Source organism: Moschus berezovskii, chromosome 8, assembly GCF_049115385.1.
Source record: "Moschus berezovskii isolate FMDL1 chromosome 8, NW_MosBer_1.0, whole genome shotgun sequence".
NCBI lineage: Eukaryota > Metazoa > Chordata > Mammalia > Artiodactyla > Moschidae > Moschus > Moschus berezovskii.
In genome coordinates, this window is record NC_142467.1 from 92,980,067 (window position 1) to 93,002,661 (window position 22,595).

General features: G+C 59.6%; 1 protein-coding gene across 13 annotated transcripts in view; it reads right to left on the reverse strand.

Annotated features, from left to right (window-relative positions):
- PIP5K1C (phosphatidylinositol-4-phosphate 5-kinase type 1 gamma) overlaps window positions 1-22,595 on the reverse strand; it is a 47,693-nt gene that overhangs the window by 8,584 nt on the left and 16,514 nt on the right. For all 13 annotated transcript variants that reach the window (XR_016038071.1, XR_008686431.2, XM_055429758.2 and 10 more), the window contains exons 2-15: window positions 15,678-15,709; window positions 14,185-14,277; window positions 12,305-12,435; window positions 11,382-11,499; window positions 10,847-10,999; window positions 9,251-9,550; window positions 8,094-8,299; window positions 6,287-6,370; window positions 5,426-5,474; window positions 3,377-3,461; window positions 2,429-2,590; window positions 1,583-1,721; window positions 1,432-1,464; window positions 162-266 (exon numbers count right to left, since the gene is read on the reverse strand). Coding sequence is in view for 11 of the 13 variants with exons in the window: in XM_055429758.2 (XP_055285733.1) it covers window positions 162-266; window positions 1,432-1,464; window positions 1,583-1,721; window positions 2,429-2,590; window positions 3,377-3,461; window positions 5,426-5,474; window positions 6,287-6,370; window positions 8,094-8,299; window positions 9,251-9,550; window positions 10,847-10,999; window positions 11,382-11,499; window positions 12,305-12,435; window positions 14,185-14,277; window positions 15,678-15,709 (1,690 nt within the window). In the remaining 2 variants the exon portion in view is untranslated. The remainder of the gene's footprint in view (window positions 1-161; window positions 267-1,431; window positions 1,465-1,582; window positions 1,722-2,428; window positions 2,591-3,376; window positions 3,462-5,425; window positions 5,475-6,286; window positions 6,371-8,093; window positions 8,300-9,250; window positions 9,551-10,846; window positions 11,000-11,381; window positions 11,500-12,304; window positions 12,436-14,184; window positions 14,278-15,677; window positions 15,710-22,595) is intronic.

Below are 22,595 nucleotides of genomic sequence, written 5' to 3' on the forward strand. Positions count from 1 at the left end.
GCTCCCTTCCCAAGATGGAAGCCCAATTCCCACCCTCAGCTTGTGTACTACTTTTCCCAGTCCACCCTGCGGCCAGCTGGCTACATGACTATGCTTGGCCAATGGGACCAGAGCAGAACTCGAGACCAAGAACTAGTTGATCGATTGTGGGGACCACTCACCCTGCATCCTCCTCTTTGGGGACCACAATCTCCACGCTGCACGTGGGCTCCACCTGCACTGTGATCTGCTGCAGGTCCTCCTCCGTGTGCGTCTCCTCCTGGGGCCTGGAGGCAAAGGGAAGCCGCGCCTCAGTTTCCCTCCTCACCCCCTTCCACCCTGGAAGCGCCTGCTTCAGGCTGGTGTCAGTTTCCAGTCCTGGTAAGAAGCTTGGAGCTCTAGGAGGCGCTATCTTTGGGCGCCATCTGACCAGGGCCCTGAGCTGGCCCAGCTTACATCTGGTCCCTGGCCATTCTGCCTACCTAGGGCTGCAAGGGGCCAGTGACTGACCATCCCCCTGGGGATAGCCTGTGACTCTGGTACCAGTTGGGACATAATGAGTGCATGGGGGTCTGGATCATGCCCACCATCTAGGGGCAGCTAGGCGCCTGCCTGGGGCCTGCACTAGGGGGCTGGGGTGGTTCTGGGGTTCCAGGCCTAGATCCCTGATGTAGGTGGATCAGAACATGCCAGCAACCGGGTGTGCAGATGGCACACCTCCCTGGATGGCAATACTGGAGAGCAAACGGGTGGCTGACGTCAGAGCAGGTAGCTGGACGGAGGGTGACGCACATGATTTTTTTTCCAACTGGCAGAAATTACTCCCCCCCCAAAACTAATTACAGAAAACAACCCCTCTTCACTCCAGTCCTGTTACAAGATCAGACAACTGGGAACAACCCACACGCCCAGGAGGGCAAGTCAGCCTATTAGAGGAAGGGGACTGGCACCTACTCCACCTGCTCACACAGGTGACCTACCGCCAGCAGGCGGCAGAGCGAAGGGCAGGGCGGCGCCCAGAGCGAATGCTGGTTGAAAGGAGAGGGAGAGACAGGCCCGAATGTGTGTCTCTCTGTATATTCATAAATGTCTCTGGCAAGAGACCAAAAAATCCATCCACGGTTACTCCCAGAGAGGGGACTGGGCATGGGGCAAGCATTTCTGTTTTTCCTTTTGTATTTCTTACAATAAAAATATTATCAAGAAAGAGAGAAAGAAGAACCAACAGGCAAGTGCGGGAGATGAGTCCTCTGGGTACCGAGGTGGAAGACAGATGCCGAGTAACCCGAGATTCTCTGTGCTTCTAGAACCTGACTTGAACCTGTGCTCAGAATGGTGTGGTCAGAGAGGAAGGGCTCTGGTGGGGAAGGCGGAGGAGGGATGGGGCAGGGGGTGGTAGGGAGAGGGGAGAAGGGCCAGGAGAGAAGGGAGAGGGTTGGGGTCTCATCTCACCGGCCATCCTGTCCTGAGGACTGTGTGCGCCGCCTGCAGAGAGATGGCAAACACGTGGAAAAAGTGGGGTGAGGCCCCTCCCAATCAACGTCCTGCCCACCCCATGACCCCACCCATCCGGCGGCCCAGGGACATGGTTGGGTCCACTCACCTGTACCGCGGCTGCTCCGACGACTCCGAGGGGGACCGCTCTGGGATGGAGAGGGACGTGGAGGACAGGGTTGTGGCGATGGAGGCGGTGGTGGCCTCCTCAAAAGACGGCGGCGTGCAGGGCAAGAGGTCCGGCCGACCTGTGGGGAGGAGCAGATGGGCACGTGCGCAAGTCAGGCACCCAGGGCTGCTCCTGGGAGGCCTCTGAGCTCTACCTGCAACTTGGCTCACCCCCAACTACCCATGTCCTCTCTCTCACCCACCACCTCACACTGTCGTCCCCGCCAGCTTCAGGAGAAGAAATATGCTCCAATTTCTCCCTGGCTTAAGGCCTTCCAGTACCTGTCCCCTGCTCTCAATTAAGAACTCCCCTCAGGGTCCTGATCCACTGGCCTCTCTGCCTGCCTCTGCTCCAGCCACACACTCTTCTCGCTATTCCCCAGACACCCACAGGCTAGGCCCCATCCTGCCCCCTGGGCCTTTGCACAGGCAGTGTCTCCCTTCCTTGATGCTCCCCCCACCAAGCCCACCCCTCCCTGCCTGGAATCTCTGACCCAGGAGATGGGAGGGATCTTCCTGAACACCAGGCTGACCCCATTAAGCACGTCATCCCCCAGGTCTCCATGCATCTCTGATGTACCGGGAGCCTGACACCTGAGGGTTGGGGGTGCATTCTGTGCTCAGCTCTCACTGTGGCTCTCCCAGGGACCCAGTCCCAGTTGTTCCCCGCTTCTCACTGCAGGTCTCGGGCTGAGGGGGTGACTGTGGCCAAGCCCCTCCCATCCAGGCTGGGCCCAGCACGGGGGCCCTCCCTTCTCAGCCCCCCATCTCCCAGCCACCTGCTCACCCTCATCCTCCAGTGTGGGGTAGCTGCGGGCCCCCCGCAGGTCGTACTGTGCATCCTCCCGCTCGCTGGGGATCTGGCTGGCCGAGAAGGCGGCCGTGGGCCCCAGGGGCTTGACGGCCAGCAAGGCACCACGGCCCTTCTTGGACGGTGAGGACTTCAGGGCTGCGGAGGGAGGGTGGCTGGTGCTGGGGAGCCCAAGCCCTGCAGCAGCACCCAGACAGGCCCCAGAGCCTCCTCTGTACCAAAGCCTGGCTGCCCCACTGCCCCACCTCCAGCCTGTCCACCAACACCTTTCGCTCCTGCTCTCCGTAGGGGAAGCCTGCCCTACGTTCCAGCTGGCTTGCCTGCAGGGGCAGGGTGGGGGTGCAGGAGCCCAGGTGCCCTGTCCTGTCCACTGGCAGAGATGGGATCCCAGGGACCCAGAACTCCCACTCTAGCCCCCTGGAAACAGCAGTAGGATCAGCAGCTGCCAATGTTTACTTAGCACTTTGGGGCCTCAGCCCCTGAGTCTCAGCCCACCCGACTCTGAGACATGGAAGCCAAGGGCCTGGCTCCCATCCAGGCTGCGTGGCTTTGGGGTCCCGAGTCCCCATCTGCAACCCTGGGTCAGAGGAGGCAGGAAGATCCTGATGCACCTTCCACGCCACCCTGGCTCCACCAAGGCCTGGCCCCAGCCTCTCCCGTACCTCTGGGGACCGCTGCCCCACATACGGTAGTTGCTCAGTTTGCCTTACACAGCCATCCAATCCCAGAGGCTGGGGAACTCCCTGGGCCCCCAGCCCTATGCCATGTCCCTGAGGGGCCACCCCAGCTGCCCCGTTCCCTGGACCAAGTCCCTGACTGCGTCCTAAGGCTGGTGAGCGGACGACCAGGACCCTGGCTTTACCCTGCTCTTGGCCTCCCACCCTTCTCCCTCTGCACCCCCACCCAGAGGGCCCAGGCACTCACAGGAGTTCTTCCGGAAAACTGTGTTGCTCATGAACTTGAAGAAGCGCTCGGCATAGAAGCTGGGCCGGTGGACGGAGACTGTGTCCTGGGGAGGGGAGAGGGGCCTGAGGGCAGGCAGGAGATGAGGGCTGGGGGGCTGTGGGAGCCCCGTGTCAGGGCAGGTGTGTCACCTTGGTGGGGATGGGACCCCAGGAGGGGCTGGCAGAGACAGGGCGGCAGGGAGACGGTTTTGTGGTAACGGTGTTCATAGTTTTTTCGTTGACCCTCGTGAATAAAATGGCAATTCAAAGAGGCAACTGAACAAACATCAAAATCAAGAAACTGGAAAGAACCTCTAGAGCTGGGGGGTGGAAGGAGAGTGCAGCTGACCCTGCTACAAAGGAAGGCTCTGTCCTGGCGGCAGGCAGACCTGGCTCCTGCGCTCATGGTGGGGCGGCCCTGGCCATGTACTGCTCGTCGGTGCCCCGGGGTGGACCCGAGGCTGCTGGGCAGGCCAGGACGCAGGGCTGGGAGGCCCATGAGGCAGGGAGCCAGGCACACAGTTGGGGCGCCATACTGCAGGGCCCCTGGGCGCATACCCTGGCTGTCCCTGGATCCAGTCTGCTCACTTGCTACGGCACTGTCTCCCCAGCACTGCTGATCGCAGGCCGGTCGTTCTCTGGGGGTCCATCCTATGCCCTAGGGTGGGGCCAGCAGCCCTGGCCCCCACCCACTAGATCCAGTGAGACCACCAGAGACATCCTCAGACACTGCCTGGAGGCCTTCCCCGGCTGTAACATAACAGAACGCAACTGGACACAGGGCCTCCCATCCCGGCCTGCCCTGAGGTGGTCACATGGCCTCGGGACTTGTGCTGGTTGATGGTGAGCAAAGACAGCAGGAAGAGTCTCTCTGCCCCAAGAGGAAGACGCCCCTTTCTCTGGCTGGAGCTGAAATGGGGGCTGCCATCTGGGCCAGGGGCCAAGGGCAACGCCTGGGGTGTGCAGGGACACACAGAAGAGGCTGGCCCCCAGGACTGTTGCGCCACCCTGCCAGTCTCAGGTTTCACACACCTGGATGGTTACTTTTCTTAGGCCATGGTGCATGCATGGCAAGCAGGATCTTGGTTCCCCAACCACGGACCAAGCTTGCGCTCCCCATGATGGGAGCTCGGAGTCTTAACCACTGGACTGCTGGGAAGCCCCTGGATGGTTACTTTGATGTTTGGGCCCCTCTGGAGCTGACCTCGATCTTCTGACAGGGTCGCGACCCCTCCACCTGCTCTCCCCTCTGCTGTGGGTTCACCGCACAGAAGGGTTTACCGTCGGCCCCACCCAGGGGGGAACATTCTGAAAACTCCCCCGGACCCTCGAAACACTCCGAGGCGTAGTGGGGGAGGTTGTTGGGACCTTGGGTTTTGCAGACTGCACACACACAGACAACCCTTAGCACTCAAGTAAGAACTGGCCTGTGGGGGCTTCAGGGGGAGAGGCCTCTGCCTGAGGGTCCACAGCCGGACTAGGTGGACAGTTTAACCCCAGCAGCTGGTTCTCACAGTATTTTACACTTTGAAGTAATTCACTGCAAGTGTTTATGGGTGGGCTGTGCTCACAGGAAGACACGAATTTCCAGTTTTTTTTGAACAACTGAGCCCATCTGTGTAAGCAAGCCCAACCTGCAGGGTCACACCTCCAGCTATGCAGTGCTGCCCCTGGGGTGCAGCTGGGGCCCAAGACCCCCTCCATATCACACACTTCCAGAATGTTCTCTGCCTGACTGGCCCTGACTTTCCCAGCCTGTCCTCACTTCTAACTCACTTGGGGCCCCCTAGTACCCTCCCTTGGGAAGCCTGTATGCTAAGCCTGTACCCTCACAGATGGCTCGGGCCCCTGCCTAGGGCGTCCCATGGCTGCCTCACTGCCTTGTCTTGGCCCTGACCCCCTGACCTGTGACCGTGGCTCCAAAAAAGTGGACGTGTCCCTCAACTCTCCAGCACCCAGGTCTGGCCCAGGGTGATGGTCAGGATGTCTGTGGATGGATGGGCAAAATGAACAAGTGGAGGATGCTCACCCCATCGTGGACGAGAGCCTTCCAGGTATGTTCCAGCTTCTTGATGAACCTGCAGAGGAGAAAATGCCCAGGACATCAGCCACACCTCCAGGTCCGGGGGAGGTCTCTTCCAGGCGAGCTCATCCCAGGGGACACAGGTGGTCTCCAGGGACTTTTGCGGTCATCATGACTGGGAATGTTCCTGGCATCAAAGGGGCAGAGGAAACCTGGTTGAAAGGAACCAGGCCACCTGCCGCACCAGTCAGAGGCCACCCCACTCTTTCTGGCCCCCTTGACCCCTCTCCACTGGCAGACTGCTCCCATCGCTGCTGCTCTGCAGGAGGAAGTGGAAAGGCTGCGGTGCGTGGCCCTCCATGGGGGACGGAGCCTGCCCTTCCTCTCTCCCTTGGCCCAGGCTAAGCCTGTCTCCTCCCTGCTGGAGGGAGCGCCCAGTGCCCCAGCCAGGCCCCCGTACCACACCTGGGCTGGGAAGCACGTTGCCACCTCCAGGCAGCTCCCCCAGACGCCTCTGGGCTGCAGGGGGAAGGATATCCTCCTTGACACACACCCCTGCCCTGGGATGAGCTCTGGCTGCCCACCCTGGGCTGTCCTGCCCACCTTGCCCCACCCGGGTCTCCACGGAAACCCACACCCACTGCTCGGAAAGCTGCCTGCTCTGCTCCACACTGGGAGGGAGACACCAGTAGATGAGGTAGCCCAGTCTTGGCACATGGCAGGGCCCACAGTCAGCCAGTGACACCCCACTCTCTACCCTGCCCTGTGCCAGCCCTCACCTGTTCCTGACCAGGCTCTCACTGGGGAGTGGGGAAGTCGGGCCAGGGGCATGCACCCACCCCGGCAGTATGGGGGGCGGGGACCCACCTGTAGGACTGCAGGATGTCGATGATTCCAATGTGCAGAAGCAGCCGCTCTCCTCGACCATTCACAGCGGGGATCCCCCCCATCCTGAGGAGAGGGGTCAAGCCTGTCAGCACCCATGGAGCCAGCCCATGGGTGCTCACCCAGAGGATGAGCCCTGTCTATCAGGAGCACAGGCTGGAGGCGGCCTAGAGCCCTGAGCCAGGAGCACCTGCTCTGGGACTTAGGGGCACTGAGATAGAGGGATGAGCGGGCAGGAGTGATGGAACCCGGAGCTTGAGGATACACACGTTCCCTGTAGGTGGCCGCATGGGTGGACCCTCGGAGAGGGACCTGACACCTGGGAAGCCCACCACAGAGGGATCGAGTGACCTTCTTGGCCCGCTCACTGAGTCAACACTGCAGGCCAGAGGCTGCCAAAGGGTCCAGACCATGAGACTCAAGTGCACGTGTACCCACACATGCACAAACGGAGCTTGCACACATACACACACGGAGCTTGCACACATACACAGGTGCATGCACGCCCACAGGTGCACACGCGGAGCCTGCACACTCACACACGCACACAGGTGCATGCATGAGCACATACATACCCAGGCAACGCTGGGCTTCGGGCACAGGCTGAGGAGTTAAAGCCACTGCAGCCCCAGGCCAAGCCCGCCCGTGCAGTTAGTGGGGCCCATGAGATAGCAGCTTCCTGCACGCCCAGGCCCCCCACAGGCTCTGCCAGCTGCACTCCACACTGTGCTCACCTTTGTACCTGCCGTCTCACCTGGCCTGGCACCAACCCTACAAATGCCAGACGGCTGAGCTCTGGGCCCAATCAGGTCCCCCCACTCATCCCAGGCAGGCCCTTCAGCTGATGGCCCAGTTTGGTGGCCAAGCTTTAGCCTGTCCCCCAGCTGGCTGTGCACCCTGATGGCTGCCACCCCCTGTAAGAACTAGACAGGTCTGGGCGTGGAGGGTCCAGCCAGCTCCCACATGGCTTGTGCATGGTGACACAGGGTCAACTGTGACACCTGTCTACAGCAGCGGTTCCCACAGTGGCTGGCCGTCCCCGGGGACACTGGGGCTGTGTGGAGACGGTTGTGGTTGTCACGACAAGGGTCAGGAATGCTGCTCCACCCCTCATAGTGCCCAGGACACCCAAAGAGTGACCGGGGCCTGCATGGGGTGGGAGTAGGGATGCCCTGTGAGTCTGTCTCTATGCCTGAGCCCCGACGGCAGGACCAGGTCGGCTGTTTGGGGGGTCAGGGGGCACACTCTCCTCTGGACCCTCTGACCTGGCTGCTCCCATAGCCACCTGGAATCCCTAGGGAAGGAACGTTCTCAGCCCCCGCACCCGCCTCCCCAGGGTCCTGGGCAGGGATCTTGCTGTGAAAGGGTCCCTTGTCCCCAGCCCTTTCCACTTTCTCCTGGTTGCCTTTCAACACCTTTCCAGCTTTGCTGCCTACGGTGAGGCTTTAACTCCCCTAGGCCCAGGGCGGGGGTACCTGTGTTTCCCACAGGGCTGGCCAGTGACCTCCATCTACTGACTGACTGAGTCAGACGCCAGGGTCAGAACACCCAGCCATAGCTGTGCAGCCAGTATCTAACTCTCAGGCCCCAGGGGGTGGGGACGGGTGGGTGCTGCAGGCTTACAAACCAGAAACCAGGAACCTGCCAGGTTCTGGGCCTGGCCTTGTCCCTCTCACCTTCCTCAAGGCTACCCCTCTTCCTTCCCCCTGCCTGCTTCTCGCCTGGCAAGGGGGCTGGGGCAGAGATGAGAGTTGGAAGCTCCCCAAGTCCCGCCAGCCCCGGCACCTACGTGTCATCCGTCTCGATGGCCTCCCCGCGTGCGGCACCACCCTGGATGGACTCCATGGCTGTGGAGTAGAGCGCCTTCTGGCCCAGCGGCCGCTTCTCGTCAGCTGTGCTCTGGGCACCCTCAGCCTGCCGCTCACGCTCCTGCTGGTCGATGTTGTGGACGCCCAGGAGCAGGCTGTAGTCCATGATCTTGAAGCTCTCCAGCACCTGCAGGAATAGGGATCGGGGTCAGCTGGCTGTGTCCCCAAACCCTGACCCTGGCCGGTGCTGAGCCTGAGCTGCATCCAGATCTGCGTCCACTGAGTCCCCACAGCCAGGTGGGGAGGTCCCCATCCCATTTCACCAACCAGGTGAGCGACAGCCCAAGCGGGTAAATGGACCACGGTGGGTGGGCCTGGGACGTGGCTCCTGACCTGAGGTCAGGGCACCTCCCAGCCGGCCCCACACCCCTACCCCTGCCCTGGTTCAGAAGCTCGGTTCACTGGCCACCCCACCCTGCTCCAGACCATGAGGTGCAGGCCAGGACGTGGATACGTGGGCACTGGGGATGGGGCCTGGAAGCCCTGGGACACGGAGATGGCTAGTGGTTTCTGGGGTGTCTGGGAGCCAGGGGTGCAGGGCAGACCCTGGAGGACCCAGGCCTGGCCTGAACCCCCTCCAGACCTCCATAACCTCACCTCTGAAGCCCATGGGGGGCGGGTGGACCGCAGTAGTAAGACCTGGAATGAGCCTGGCAAACCTTCTTTCTCCCTAACAAATACCTGCCTGTGAAGGAGGGCGGCTGTACAGACCTAGGTCTCAGGAGAGCCTTAAGTTTTTTTGGTTTTGCTTTTGTTTTGGCTACACTACAGGCATGCAGGATATTAGTTCCCTGATGAGCAATCGAATCTGTGCCTCTTGCAGTAGAAGCGCAAAGTCTTAAACACTTAAACACTCAGGCCAGGCAAGCCCTAAGGTGCACCCTGAGTTGAGCCCTGAAAACCTCAAGCTGCCCCGAGGCTCTGTTTGGCAGCAGGAACACAGCCTGTGGGGGCGGGGTGGGAGGTGGGGCATCTCTCTGGCTCACATGGCACTAGTTTCTCCCAGCGTTCCCACGTCACAGCTGGGAGGATGGGGCTCAGACATGGGACCCTGTGAGACCAGCCGGCCGCTCCTCACCAGGCAGTCACGTTGCAGCGTCTTGACGAGTGCAGAGAAGGTGTCGGCGTCAAGCATTAGCCCCTCGGGCATGTCCTGAATGAAGTCCAGGTCCTTGTAGGTGGGGATGCTCTTCTCCTTCTCCTTCTTGCTGGCCCGCCGCTTGTACGTGGAGCCTTTGAGGTCGAACTTGAGGTGCATCTTGACCACGCGTGGCAGCACGTTGTTCATCACCACCACGCGGATGTTCTTGCCGCCCGACTGCACGCAGTATAGCCCGTAGAACTTGGGCAGCAGTGTCCGGGGATTCTGGTTGAGATTCTGGTGGAGGGGAGAGGGCGGGTGGAGAGGGCGCCGGGAGCCTTGCTGGGACCCCACACAGCACTCTGCGGTCTGCTCCTCAAGAGCTCAGGCCAGAGGCCACCTCCTCAGGAAGCCCACCTGACCACCTCCCTGAGGCCTGCCCTCCCTCCTTGCCCCTAGCACCCAGCCAGATGAACTCCCCATCGCCCCACCTGACCAAAAGTGCCAGGAGGGTCGGTTTTTACACGGCCAAGCCCAGGGAGAGGTGGCCTTTCCATAAAGGGCCCCAGGGGACTTCCCAAGGTGTTGGGCCTGGTTTCCTAGGAAGTCTGACCCAGGTCTCTCTCAACTCTCCAGTCTGCCCTGGGGGGATGGGGGCTGGTTGGCCTCTAGGCGTCAGGCCATCTGTCTTTTTTTTTTTTAATTTTTTTAGCTGTGCCTCACAGCATATAGGATCCTAGTTCCCTGACCAGGGATTAAACCTGTGCCTCCTGCTTTAGAAGCATGGAGTCTTAACCACTGGACCATCAGGGAAGTCCCAGGCCACTTGTCTTTGTACAGTTGGGAACTAAGAATGGCTTTACATTGTCAGAAAGTTGATAAAACTAAACAAAAAATGGTGTCCTGTGGCATGTGAAAATTATGAAATGCACACGGTAGCCTCGGCAAATAGTTCTACTGGCACTCAGCCGGGGCCACTTGCTCTCGCCCTGTCTGTGGCAGCTTTCTCGCTAGAGCGGAGCTGTAGAGACAGAGGCTGTGCTCACAAAGCTGAAGACGTTTGTTTTATCATGTTTTACAGAAAACATTTGCTGACCCCCGACCTAGGGGAGCTGAGGATCCCACCCAGGATTATAGGGTTATAGGGTGGGGGACAGGTCACAATCTGCGCAAAGTTGCCCAGGGCCTGGCCACGCCTGCCCTCAGGTGGGGTCCTCACTTCCCATCTTGGTGTGTATCAGGACCCCCACCCCTGGGCGCCAGGAAGTCTGAGGCACCTGCTCCCACACCCCCAGGGGCCTGAGTGCCTGTCTGAGTCACTGGTTGTTGAGACTTGAGGCCCAAAGCCTCAAGTCTTTGGGAGGTGGGTAGTGGGGCATGGCCACCAGAGCCCAGATGGCTATTCCTGCTTTCCATGTGAGGGGGTCCTGCGGGTGAGGCTCGGTGACCCAGGACGGCCTGTCAAGGCCTGCCCAGAGGGGACAGTTCCTCAAGGCGGTGGTTCCCAGGAGGGGCAGTTCCCAAGGTAGGGATGCCCGGAGCTCCTCAGCAGAGGGAGGAAGGCCTAGGTCCAGGGGCAGCCGGGCTCCCCACCATGTAGTAGCCAGGCAGCAGCTTCTGCAGGAACTCGGCCTCCTTGTGCATCACTGTCTTGATGATGAACTCGTCGTCGCTGGTGACGTAGAACAGGGAGCCACTGGCACCGGGGTTAGACAGCTCGATGAGCGGCTCATTGCACAGCGAGTACTGTAAAGGGACGGTGAATGCGGGGGTGGTCACCGATACCCATAGGCCCAGGGGCTGCTGGGTGATCCCCGAAGTGGTCATGGTCAGTCCCATGTGACAATCACACAGGAGACCATAGTGTCTGGAAGGAATGGGAGTCCTGGCCAGCAAGGACGGAGCCTGGCTGATGACGCCAGGGGTTTGGAAGAGACCCGATGCAGTTGAGTCCACTTGAGGCCACAACCCAGCCCCGGATGACAACCTGAGCAAGGAGCCCAGCAACGCTGCAGCCACATCCCCGCCGCATGGAGGCCGAGGACGACAAGCAGGTGGCGATCTAAGCCCCCAAGCCAGGGCTCGGGCGGGTGACCCGTGACAAAGCAGCCGCCGAGGACACACTCACCAAGTAGTCGTCTGGCCGAATCCCAAAGAGCTCCCGGAAGTAGCGGAAGGCAACAGGTGCATAGGTCTTGAACCTGAAGTCCTGGAAGTGATGGGCGGGAGTGAGGTTGCTGCCTTCACTGCAGAGGAAGCAGGGGGGAGACTGTGAGGGACCCAGGCCTGTGTACACTCCCTTCCCCCACCAAAAGCCTGCCTGCCCGCCCAGGCCCAGCCCCAAGGCACCCGAATAATCAACCCAAAAGTGACACGGGGCTCCCATGCTGGACACGGGACAAAGGGCTGTGGCCAATCTCAGATTGTCCTCCAGTGACAAACCTCCCCTTCCTTCATTAGCCCACAGTGTGGGGAGTACACATGGCCACCCAGAATAAGACCACTGCCAGGCTCTCCCACAGCCAGGCATGATCAGGGTGCTGCACTTGGCCAATCCCATGAGGAGAGGAGAATGACTTGGGTCTTTTCCTAGTCATGCCCTTAAAGGGCAGGGGGATGTGCTCTCCTTCTCTTTCCTATGGTTGGAATGCAGGTGTGATGGCAGAACCCTGGGCAGCTCTTGCAGCCACTGGTTTATAAAGCAGCATAGAAGATGGTGAAAAACCCAGAAGGAATCTGGGCCCAGCAACATCATGAAGCCACCTGACCAATCTTCCAATCTTGGACTCTGTGTGTGTGTGTGTAGGTATACACACATATTAGAAAGAGAGAAACAACAAACTTTTGTCTTCCTCTCTAAGAGTCGCCATTCTATTGCATCTCTCTGATTCAGCAGCAAACATCCTGACTGACACAGGGCTGGACCTCAAAGGCAAGGGGAGCTCAGGAGGGGCCAGAGCCATTTCCAGCAGAGAAAAAAGCTGAAAGAGCAGCAGGGGTGTGTGCATGCAGGGAGAGTGCAGAGGGCTTGGAGCGGGCCAAGCAGGGTACCTGGGGAAGAAGATGCTCTCCACCACATAGAAGTCCTGCATGAGCACGTCGCGCTCTGGCTTGGAGCTCAGGTTGCCCACGGTGTAGCCGATGCCCAGCTGGATAGCCCCCTTCAGGGTAGAGGACGTGGTCTGCGGGAAACCCAGCTGCATCAAGACCCCTGGGTCCCACCCCTTGGCTGCCAGGGTCTGAGACAGGATGGGAAGCCCCTTAGGATGGAGGGGGCAGCATCTGGCCTGCGGCTCAGCCCCCGACACCCATTACCTCCAAGGGGTCCCCAGGCAGCACCCGCCGAGCCCGTCATAGACGTGCTGGCCTCAGGCCCACCGCTCAGCCTACATAACCACACAGCCAGGAAGTGGCCTGGCTGAGGCTCCAACACCACCATGCCTGTTTTCTATCCACATCCTAGAAGGTTCCTACAGCTCAGAACTGCCCCGACTTGGCAGGGGGGTCTACCACTGCCAGGGTTCTCTTTTGGGAAGCAGGAGTACAGTATCCAGCAATGCCCAGGCTTCCCTTCTGAGACCCGGGCTCCTTCTGTCTACTCTCAAAGGGATCTGCCTTTCTGCATCTCAGTCCTCCACCCTGGCACTGGCCCTCTTGGGGCCCCTCATGCCACCCTCCCTAGAGAAGTACCAGCTGCCTGTCCATCTGTCAGCACTGTCATTCACGTTACCGTCACCATGAGCCCTAAGCAACACGCCCACCATCAAGGAAAGATGCCTCAGTCCTTAAGTTACCGACTCGGGTCCCCTGCACCCTCGTCGCAGGGACAAGCCCTTTCCAAGCGCCCACCCCTTCTCCTGAAGCCCCACCTCAATCCATTCCCTCAAGATGACATCAACTGAACACAATCTTCCAGAGGAGATACACAGATGACCACTGAGCATAGAAGGTACTGGGTACCACCAGGCTCCGGGAAGGTGCAAATCTAAACAGTGAGACCTGCTGCCCACGCACCAGGAGGGACAGATCAGACAGACAAGCACCACACAGGACAAGAAGTGGAGTCCCCATGATCAGCTGGCAAGAATGGAAAATGGGACAGCCACGGTGGACAGTGTGGCAGCTCCTCCAAGGGTTACCTGTGACCCCCCGGGGGGCCCCAGCGGTTCCACTGCTAGGACTGTGGCCCAGGGAGGGCAGTGTAGTCCCGAAAATCACCTGGACACAAGCCCTCACAACAGCACTGCTCACAACAGCCAGAAAGGGTCCATCAGCGGAGGGTGGATACACAGAACATGGTCCCTCCACCCATGGGAGCATTGCTCAGCCACAAAAAGGAGAAGCCCTAACACTCGCTACCACATGGATGGACCCTGAAAACATGATGCTCAGTGAGAGAAGCAGACACAGAAGGACACACAGGGTGTGATTCCACTGATGGGAAACGTGCAGAGCAGGCAGGTCCACAGACACAGAGAGTGGGTTCCTGGTTGTCAGGGGCTGGGGGAGGCAAATGGGACAGGGCTTTTGAGGTGAGGGAAACGCTTTAAAATTGACTCAGGCAATGCACAGCTCTGAATACTCTAGAAACTGTCTAATTGAACACTTCAGAAGGGTGACTCACTTACTGCACACACTCGCTCTCAGCGAGGTGGGTGTTTTTAGGAGGTGCAACCAGGCGGAGAGGACCAGCAGCAGCGGGGCCAGCTCACCATGCCCAACCTCACCTCCGCCCCACTCCCAAGGGATGGGAGGAAGCTACAATTTCCTCTAGCCCAAGGTCACGGTGAAGGCCACAGTGACTTGAGGAACAAGGCAGGTGGTGCAGCCTCTAGCCACAGAAGGCCCACACCTGACCTTCCGTGGGCCCCGTGCATATGTGGGGGGCCCCCCCTTGTCCCACCCCCATTGACTGAGGGCAGAGCAGGAACCTTCTTGTAGGTGGTTTCACCAGATGCATCCACGCCCCGATGACCCAGCTTCTTCCCATGGCCAGGGCCAGGCTGTCCAGTCATCAGTGGGACCTGGGGAAGAGGAAGCAGGAAGTTCAGAATTGGCAAGAAACCAGAACGCTCTGGAAATCCTGGCCAGAAAGGGCCTCTGTCACTGGGCCCAGATGGAGTCTGGGGCGGGGGCTGGGTGGGTAGGCTGTGGGCACGGGGGCTCCTCTCTCTGGGGGCCCACATCCCACATCTGGGGGCCACACAGACCAGGACCACTGGCTCCTCCAGAAAAGCAGGAGGTCAGCAGCCTGGCCCTCTGCAGGGAGAAGAGCCCCAACTTCAGGGTCACCCCCACCCCCAGCACTGCTGACCTGGGGCTAGTCACTCTCTGGGGGGGAATCCTGGGTGCTGTAGGGTACAGAGCAACATCACTGCCCCACCACTTCACTGCCAGGAGCCCCCCAGTTGTGACGACCACAGATGTTTCCAGATGTGGCCGGGTGAAACCCTTTGGACTGAAATGAGAGTATCTCCTCCTGGATGGGGGAGAGGTCCTGCTGGTCTGGGAGCAGGCTGGTTCCTGCCAGTTCCATGGCACAGGTATGACATCCTGGCAAAGTTGTGTGGAAGACACTGCTCCCCATGTGTGACATCACAGGGGAGAGATGGTGCACAGGGCCATGGGGCCTGAAGGACACACACCAGCTCAAGAGTCAGGCCGAGGCCAGCCCGCAGATGGTGTGTACCTGCCACCACTCACAGGGCTCAGACCAGCCTGTTCTGCACATTGGCCACCAGGGGGCGGGCTTCCCTCAGGCAATGTTAGTTGCCAGCCCTGCTCTGCACCCATCGCTGCTGGCTCCCAACTGCCTGTCAGCTGGACACCCCCCAGGACCCAAGCAGATGGGCAAAGCCCTCCTAGGAAGGACCCTGGGTGCCCAGCAGTGTCCTGGGAAAGGAGCCTGGCTGGGATGGAACATGGATGTCAGGGTGGCTCCTGCTATACCTGGGCTCCTCAGACAACAGGGTTCACAGACGCCCCTCGCAGGTGGCTTCCAGGAGTGACTGGAAACTAACAAACTAGAGACAGGGTGCCAAGGGCTCACGCAAGTGGCCACCACCAGGAAAAGTTGCCTGGGGACAGGACTGGTGGGACCCTGGGTGGGCAGGTATGGGACAGCAGGGGGGTAGGGGGGAAGGCCGGCTTGAAGGCACTGCTAACAGGGACAGGCGGGGGGGCCATCCTCTCCAGGCCCCTCGGGGCTCTTCCCACGCACCCCATCCCTCCCAGAAACTCAAGATGCTGGTGGGACAGACGGTTTCCACTGTCTGATGACATGTGCCTATTTGCTATGCCAGCATCTGAGGCCCAGAGAAGTGCAGTGAGATGCCCAAGGCCACGGAGCAGGACGTGGGCAGGGCAGGGTGCTGCCCCATCCACCTTCGGGAGGCAGGGAGGGTGGGCCCCCGAGGACACTCACCTCTGCTGGGGTCGTCTTTTTCTGGGCCGAACCTGAGGAAGAGAAGGGACACTTTAGTCTGGACCCATGGCCTCTGCCATCAGCACCGCCCCACACACGCACCCTGTGCCCCTGGGGAGGTGGTAGGGACCCTGCGAGGTAAACAGGCCTAGAGACGCAATGTGGGGGTGGATGCGGAGCAACCATGCAGACGCGGCTCTGCAGGCAGGGGTAGTGGGAGGGCGGGTGGAGACAAGGCACAGCCCATCGCTGGGAGGGCCCCAAGCAAGGAGGGTGGACATCGCAGCGACGGGGCAGCAGTGATCAGTGGCTGCGGCCCAGGCCAGAGTGACAGCACCAGCCCCTGAGGCAGCTGGGTGATGGAGAGCCAACCAGCCAAGGACACCCCTGGTCCCTGTCCACATGGCCCCTGTCCGCACAGTCCTCATCCACACGGCTCCCAGCCCCACGGCTCCCATGGAAGGACGCTCCCAGTGGGAAGGCCAGCAACGTTCACCTCTCAGGACCACTACTACCTGCTCCAGCCCAGCTCCTCAGGGGGCCTCAGGTCAAGCACGGGCCCTGCTGAGCTGGTGTCCTCACCCAGAAAGCTGGCTTCTGCTGAGGGTTATCTGTTCAGTGCGAGTGCTCAGCACATATCAGCCCCAACTCCTGGGATGTTCATATTCTGGTCCCAGAATGGGCCGTGCTGGTGGGGTTAAAACCCCTGAGATGGGGACAATCCTGGATTCCTGGGGGCCCAGTGCCATCGCAAGGTCGTCATAAGAGGGAGGGGGAGGGTCAGAGGCAGAGAGATGGGAGATGCTGCTCTGATGGCTGTGAGGATGGAGGGAGAGGTCATGAGCCAGGGATGTGGCACTTCTAGAAGCTGGAAAACGGGGGAGCCAGTGCTCCCCTGGAGCCTCTGGAGGGACGGGCCCTGCCCATGCCTGGATTTAGCTCCGTGAGGACTGAGCTGGACTCGTGACCTCCAGGACTGTGAGATAATCAATCTGTGTAGTTAGCAGGTCAAGTCTGTGGTGATCTGTTACAGCTACAAGGGGGAACTCATAGACTGGTGTCTGCCAGGTGTCAGCATGGAGGGGAGGAAGTGGTGACCAGGACAGTCCTGGCCCCACCTTCTAGGGCACACAGTCAAGGAGGGGGCAGAGAAGGGTCTGGACAGCACAGCGAGTGCCAGGAGGACCACATGAAGAGACAGGTGGGGGTCAGACCAGCAAGGGCAGGCTTGGGCTCTTACCTCAGGGAGATGGGAGGCCTGGAGGGCTGGGCTAAGGTGGGGACACCTGACTCAGGTGCTCACAGGCACCCCCTAGTGGCCGTAGGGGGACAGACGGGGGGCGGCACACGCTGGTCCAGGTGTCCAGGTAGGAGATAAGGGGGTGGACCATGGGTGGCCACCGCGAAGCAGATGAGAGAGAAGTGGGCAGATGGGGGAAGATCTAGAGTCAGGATGGACAGGCCGTACTCACTGGAGGCAGACTGAAGAAAGGGGAGGCGTCAGGAATGACTAAGGATTTTGGAGCAACTCACAGAAGGATGGAGCTGCCTCAGCCAGGATGGGGGCTGGGCAGGAGCGGTGTGGGGGATGGTCAGGGCAGGGTGGCCATGGTGAATGTGAGACCCCTGCGTGCAGAGGGGAGGGACAGCTGGACCCCACGTCAGGAGCTCAGGGGGCCCCGGTGGAGGCAGGGCTGGAGGTAGTTGTCCGGGGGCTAGATGGGGTTTGAGCCCCAAGAGTGAACAAGACCACCCAGGAGATGTGGGATCGGGGAGGGGAGAGGCCTGAGTACCCAGCCCTGGTCCCATGGGCTAGGGGGCGGGCAAGGGCCCCAGAGAGCAGCAGGCCCAGGTGACGGGTCAGGGGTCAGAACGTGCTCTTCTGTCCACCAGGCTTGGGCCAGGGCTGGGTTGGGGATGGCTACTGGGGACTCAGCCTCCTCTAGGAGGATGAGAATGGCCTGCAATCAGTGGTCATGGCCGCACATTGTAAAGATATAGGAAAAACTGAATTACATACTTACAAGTGAGTTTTATGGTATTTATGAATTATCTCTCAATAAAGAACACAAAACCAAGATGGCATGGCCGTGGTGCAGCCAAGTTGGCTGGGATGGGGACTCTCCTGAGCACCCTTCTGCCTGCAGTGCACCACCCCCCCGACCCCTGCCATCGGGAGACAGGAAAACCGAGGCCAGGGAGCAGCCGGCTTGGCCCTTCATGATACCAGGGCCCACAAAAGGGACTCTCCTGGAGGACACAGCCCACGGATCCCCGGAAGGCCATAACTGTGCCAGGACGGGGCACACCAGCCCACACGCCCACCTGCGACATGTGGGGCTCCCTGGCCACAGGATGAATCTGGGCTCAGCCCACCCTCAGGGTTGGGAGTGGGGGGGTAGCGGAAGGTGCTGGAAAGCTGACATAATATTTTCGTTGGCCGCCCAACAGCAGAACAATTCACGGTTTTGCGTCTGGGGTGTGGGGGAAGGAAAGGGGGATGAGGCAGGAAGTGCCAATGGACTGAATGGAACATTCCAGACCTTGTTTGGGGGCCCCAGGCATCTCCTTCTCAGTCTGCCTGGAGCACCTGAGCCTGGAGCCCAACCCCTGGGCCCACCCACGTCCTCTGCAGCTCCAGACCCCTCATCCAGGGGTAGAGACAGTCCAGCACCGTGGTCCCTGCCCTCTCCACCACCAAGGCCTCTGCAGGGGTAGGGGCCTGGCCAACACCACTGCTGGACGTGAAGTCCAGCGGGTCTGCCCTGCTCAGGGACACTGAATGGCTGATAAAGGGGCAGCCCTACCCCACCTGGAATCCCCCCAGGCATGAGGCCAGGAGGGCAGCAGGCAGGCTCTGAGCCAGCCCAGGCCACAGTCAGGAGTGCCCAGAGCAGGAGCAGAGTGGGGGGAGAAGCAAGGGCAAAAGCAGCCAGCACACCTGAGACAGGGTTCTGCCTAGACATGCACCCTGACGCCCCCTCTAGGGGCCTCCTTTCCCCCTCCCCCAGAGTCCCACCATCCGCGCGCCCACCCGCTCTCTGAAATGCCCTTCTGGAGCCTTGCCCATCAGCTCTGGGGTCAGGCAGCCAGATGGCTCTTGCACCCACTCCTGCCATCCAGGCTGGGGGCAGCAGGGACCAAGATCTTGTGCTCTTCCCAGCCCAAGACGTGACCAATTATCTTTTGAATGAGCTACCCGTTTTCGAGGAAATTAGGTTTTAAAAATAGCCTGGGGAGGGGGAGAGTGTGAGGCACTGCAGGCGGGAGGCAGGGCTGAGACCTGGGGGTGGGAACTGAGGACACAGCTGTGCCTCGGGCTGGCCCCCTCACAGATTCCCACGAAGAATGCTGGTGAGAGACCCCTTCCCTGGCATACACAGGACCACTTTTCTTACATTTGATGAGGAAACTGAGGCAGAGAAAACACACCCCCAAGGACCGGGGGCGGGGGGGGGGATCTTACCATCTATCCCTCAGCAGAAACACTAGGTTATTTTTACTTTGAAGTCCATTCATAGCCCACCTCTGCCTGGCTCCTCTCAGCCCCCATCCTGTACCACGTGGAAAACTGCCCCCCTAGTTTGTCCTTCCCAGAGCAGCCACCAGAGGGTACCCGTGAGCACCAGAGTCAGGCCCGCCCCGGCCTGGCCCCCTCCCCTGCCCAGAGCCCTCCTGGGTCCCACCTCGCTGGAGATAAGAGCCCAAGTCATCTAGGTGGCCCACAGGGCCCTGCACGACCTGCCCTGTCCCCTCCCTGTGCTCCCTCCCTCTTGCTCCCCCTCATTCACTCTGCTCCACGTGGGCTTCCTTGCTGTTCTCTTCCAGCATGCCAGGTAGAGTCCTGCCCCAGGGCCTTTGCATGGGCTGTTCTCCCCACCTGAAACGACCTTCCCAAGACCTCTGCATGGTTTGCTTCCTTGCTTCAGCCAATACCTGGCTCAGACATCACCACTTCAGATAAGCTGTTCCCCTGATCACCTTACCCCAGACTGCCCCCCTAACTCCAGGCCACTCTTCCTACCTTCTGGCTTTCTCTGTCTTCCAGCACTGGGCCCCACCTGGTGCCTGTGTATTATCTCTCCATATCCCTAGTCACGGGGCATCACGTCTGCCCTGTCACTTGCAGAGCTGTCTGGAGTGCACAGGGGAGCATTCCTCAGAGAGGGGCAGGGGGGCTTGAGGCGGTCACTGTGGTATCACTGCCCACCTGGTGCCCAGGGGAGCGCTGCTCCCCATGACTCAGAGCAAATGAGACAGTATGAGGCAGTTGAACCAGGAAGCAGCACTGGGGCCAGGGCTCGCTCACTTCCCATCAACTGGAATGGTCTGGCCACAGGAGCAAAGTCCCCCTGGGCCAGGGCCCCCCCAAGTCTTGGTCGGCCATGACCAGAGTGGACAGGCCACCCACAAGCTACCAAGGAAAATCTGCTTGTAACCCACAAGGAGGGCTCTGTGGCTGATCCCAGGACGCTGCAGCCCCTGCAGCCAGGCAACCCACCCTGAGCCACTGAACCCAGCAGAAGGGACCCTGCAGCGTGAGGAAAGTGGGTGGTTTTGAGCCACAAGGTCCCTGCTGAGGCCCTGCAGGAGACCCCATGGGGGCAGGACCAGGTAGCCCCTACCCTCCAGGCCTGCGAGTGCAGGAGCCTCCTAGACTGTGTGCCGCCTGCTAAACCCAGCCCAGATGACAGGATGGCAAATGTGTGCAGTTTGAGCCCTGCAGCTCTGAGGTGGCTGTTACACAGCAGCAGCTAACTGATACAGGGGCCACTCCTCCCGGCCGAGAGCATCTCCAAGAGGAATATAAGGACCCAGTCTCAGCCTCTGGGAGATGAAGACAGAAGTGAGCACTTCACGCCCTCCATCCAACTTGCGTTCTTCACATTCACAAAACATTCAAGGTACCCACACAACAGATCACTCAGCCATGAAGAGAAGCCCCGACACTCGCTACCACATGGATGGACCCTGAGAACACGATGCTCAGTGAGAGAAGCAGACACAGAAGGACACATTACGTGTGATTCCACTGCTGGGAAACGTCCACAACAGGCTGATCCACAGACACACAGTGGGTGAATGGTTGTCAGGGGCTGAGGGGGAGGAGGTGGGGGGGTGACTGCTAAGGGCCTTCTGGGACTGATGGAGTGTTCTGGAATTAGACTTTGGTGGCGGTGGCACAACAAAGCGAATATAATAATGACTGAATTGTGCATTTTAAAAGACTTCATTTTATACTATGTGAACTATGGCTCAAAGAAATTTTTTTAAAGGAATGAAGCTCTTCAGTTGCAAAACCACCACCCAGTGACATGTGGCTCCAGGACCTCCTCCAGACTCCGCTCCTCCAGCAGTGATACTGCGAAGCAAGAGGACGCAGATCTTGGTCCCCTGCCCCACCCCGAGATGAGGCCGTGCAGCCAGATGGAGGTGTCTGAGCTCAGGGAGGGCAGCCAAGCCTCCAGGTTGGCGCTCCCCCACCTCCTGTGGGAAAGGGCCAGCTTGTCCTATTTCTGACCCATCTTGGACTGAGATGTCCACAAAACACGGTAAACATCAGCCACTGGAGAGGGGAAGACACACGAGATCAAGCCCAAGGTTCTGCTGCTCCTTTTTCAGCCTCCGAACAACTGCAAGCACACCAGACAGAAGCACGGGGACCCCCCACAGCTCTCACCTGGCAGCTGAGCTGTGATCTGCGAAGCCCAGCCTCTCCTCAGCGCACTGCACGGGATACAAACAGTGTGGGGCTGCGGGCACCCCCAAGGCCCATTTGCTAACCCAGGCCCCCAGCACTGCAGGCATGAGGGGAGGGTCACTCTGTGGGACATCTGGGGTGTTGTGGATGTGGAGCCGCATTGGCCCCTCAACTGGATGCTAGGGGCTCCCTCCCAGTATATAAAATCCCAGTCATGACGACTACAGATGCCCCAGGAGACAGGCAGTGAGACTGTCTACACTAGTCCACGGTGGAAAACCCCACACAATGAGTTTATGATGGCAGCGACACGGTAACAGCCAGCACCACACTACCTGCTGTGCGGGCCCTGTCCAACAGAACCCCCCATCTCATCCCCTCATTCCACGCTGACTGGGTGACACGGAGACTGGCCTCCCCAGTCTGCATGAGGACCTGGAAGCTGGCGGTCCCCACAGGAAAGTGACAGGCAGAGGTGTGAACTCAGGCCCCCCATCCACCCACCCACTCCACAGCCCCAAGCTCGGTGAGTATATCCCCCAGTTATACCACTGGGAACCCCTACCTGGGCCTTCTTTCTGGCGGTTGAGGGTCAATGTGAGTTGAGTCAACTTTCAAAGTCACAATGTTTTGGAGATAAACCTGGGTTCCTTGGAAAATGAGCAAATCTACACAGACAAGGCCAGCACGCTCACTCACCTGGATCCATGTTCTCACCCTTCACGGTCTGCTCCCCCCACAGCAGCCAGAGGGCGCCTGTGAGCACCTGAGGCAGGCACCATCTGACTTTGTGATCTAATTTCTTTACGACCATTTTACAGAAGGAAGCAAGGGTTTGGAGAAATTTAGGAAGTGATCCCAAGTCAGAGGTGAAAAACTTCATGATCACATCTTAGAATCTAGAACAGCGTTCCATAAAATTCAACAGAAAAGTCATGTCCAAAAAGCTATTAAGAAAATAGAGGAAGGTGCGGGGCGGGGAAAGTAGGGGTGGGTTGGGGGACAGGAACAACCTTTACTTAAAAACAAGTAGGGGACTTCCCTGGTGGTCCAGTGGTTAGGATTCCACATTTCCACTGCAGGGGCATGGGTTCAATCCCCAATCAAGAAACTAAGATCCCACAAGCCATGCAATGTAGCCAAAAAAAGAAGAAAAAAGTACAAACAGTAAGCACATTAACATCAACCACAAGACAGAGTGCAGCTGTGAGGGCTAC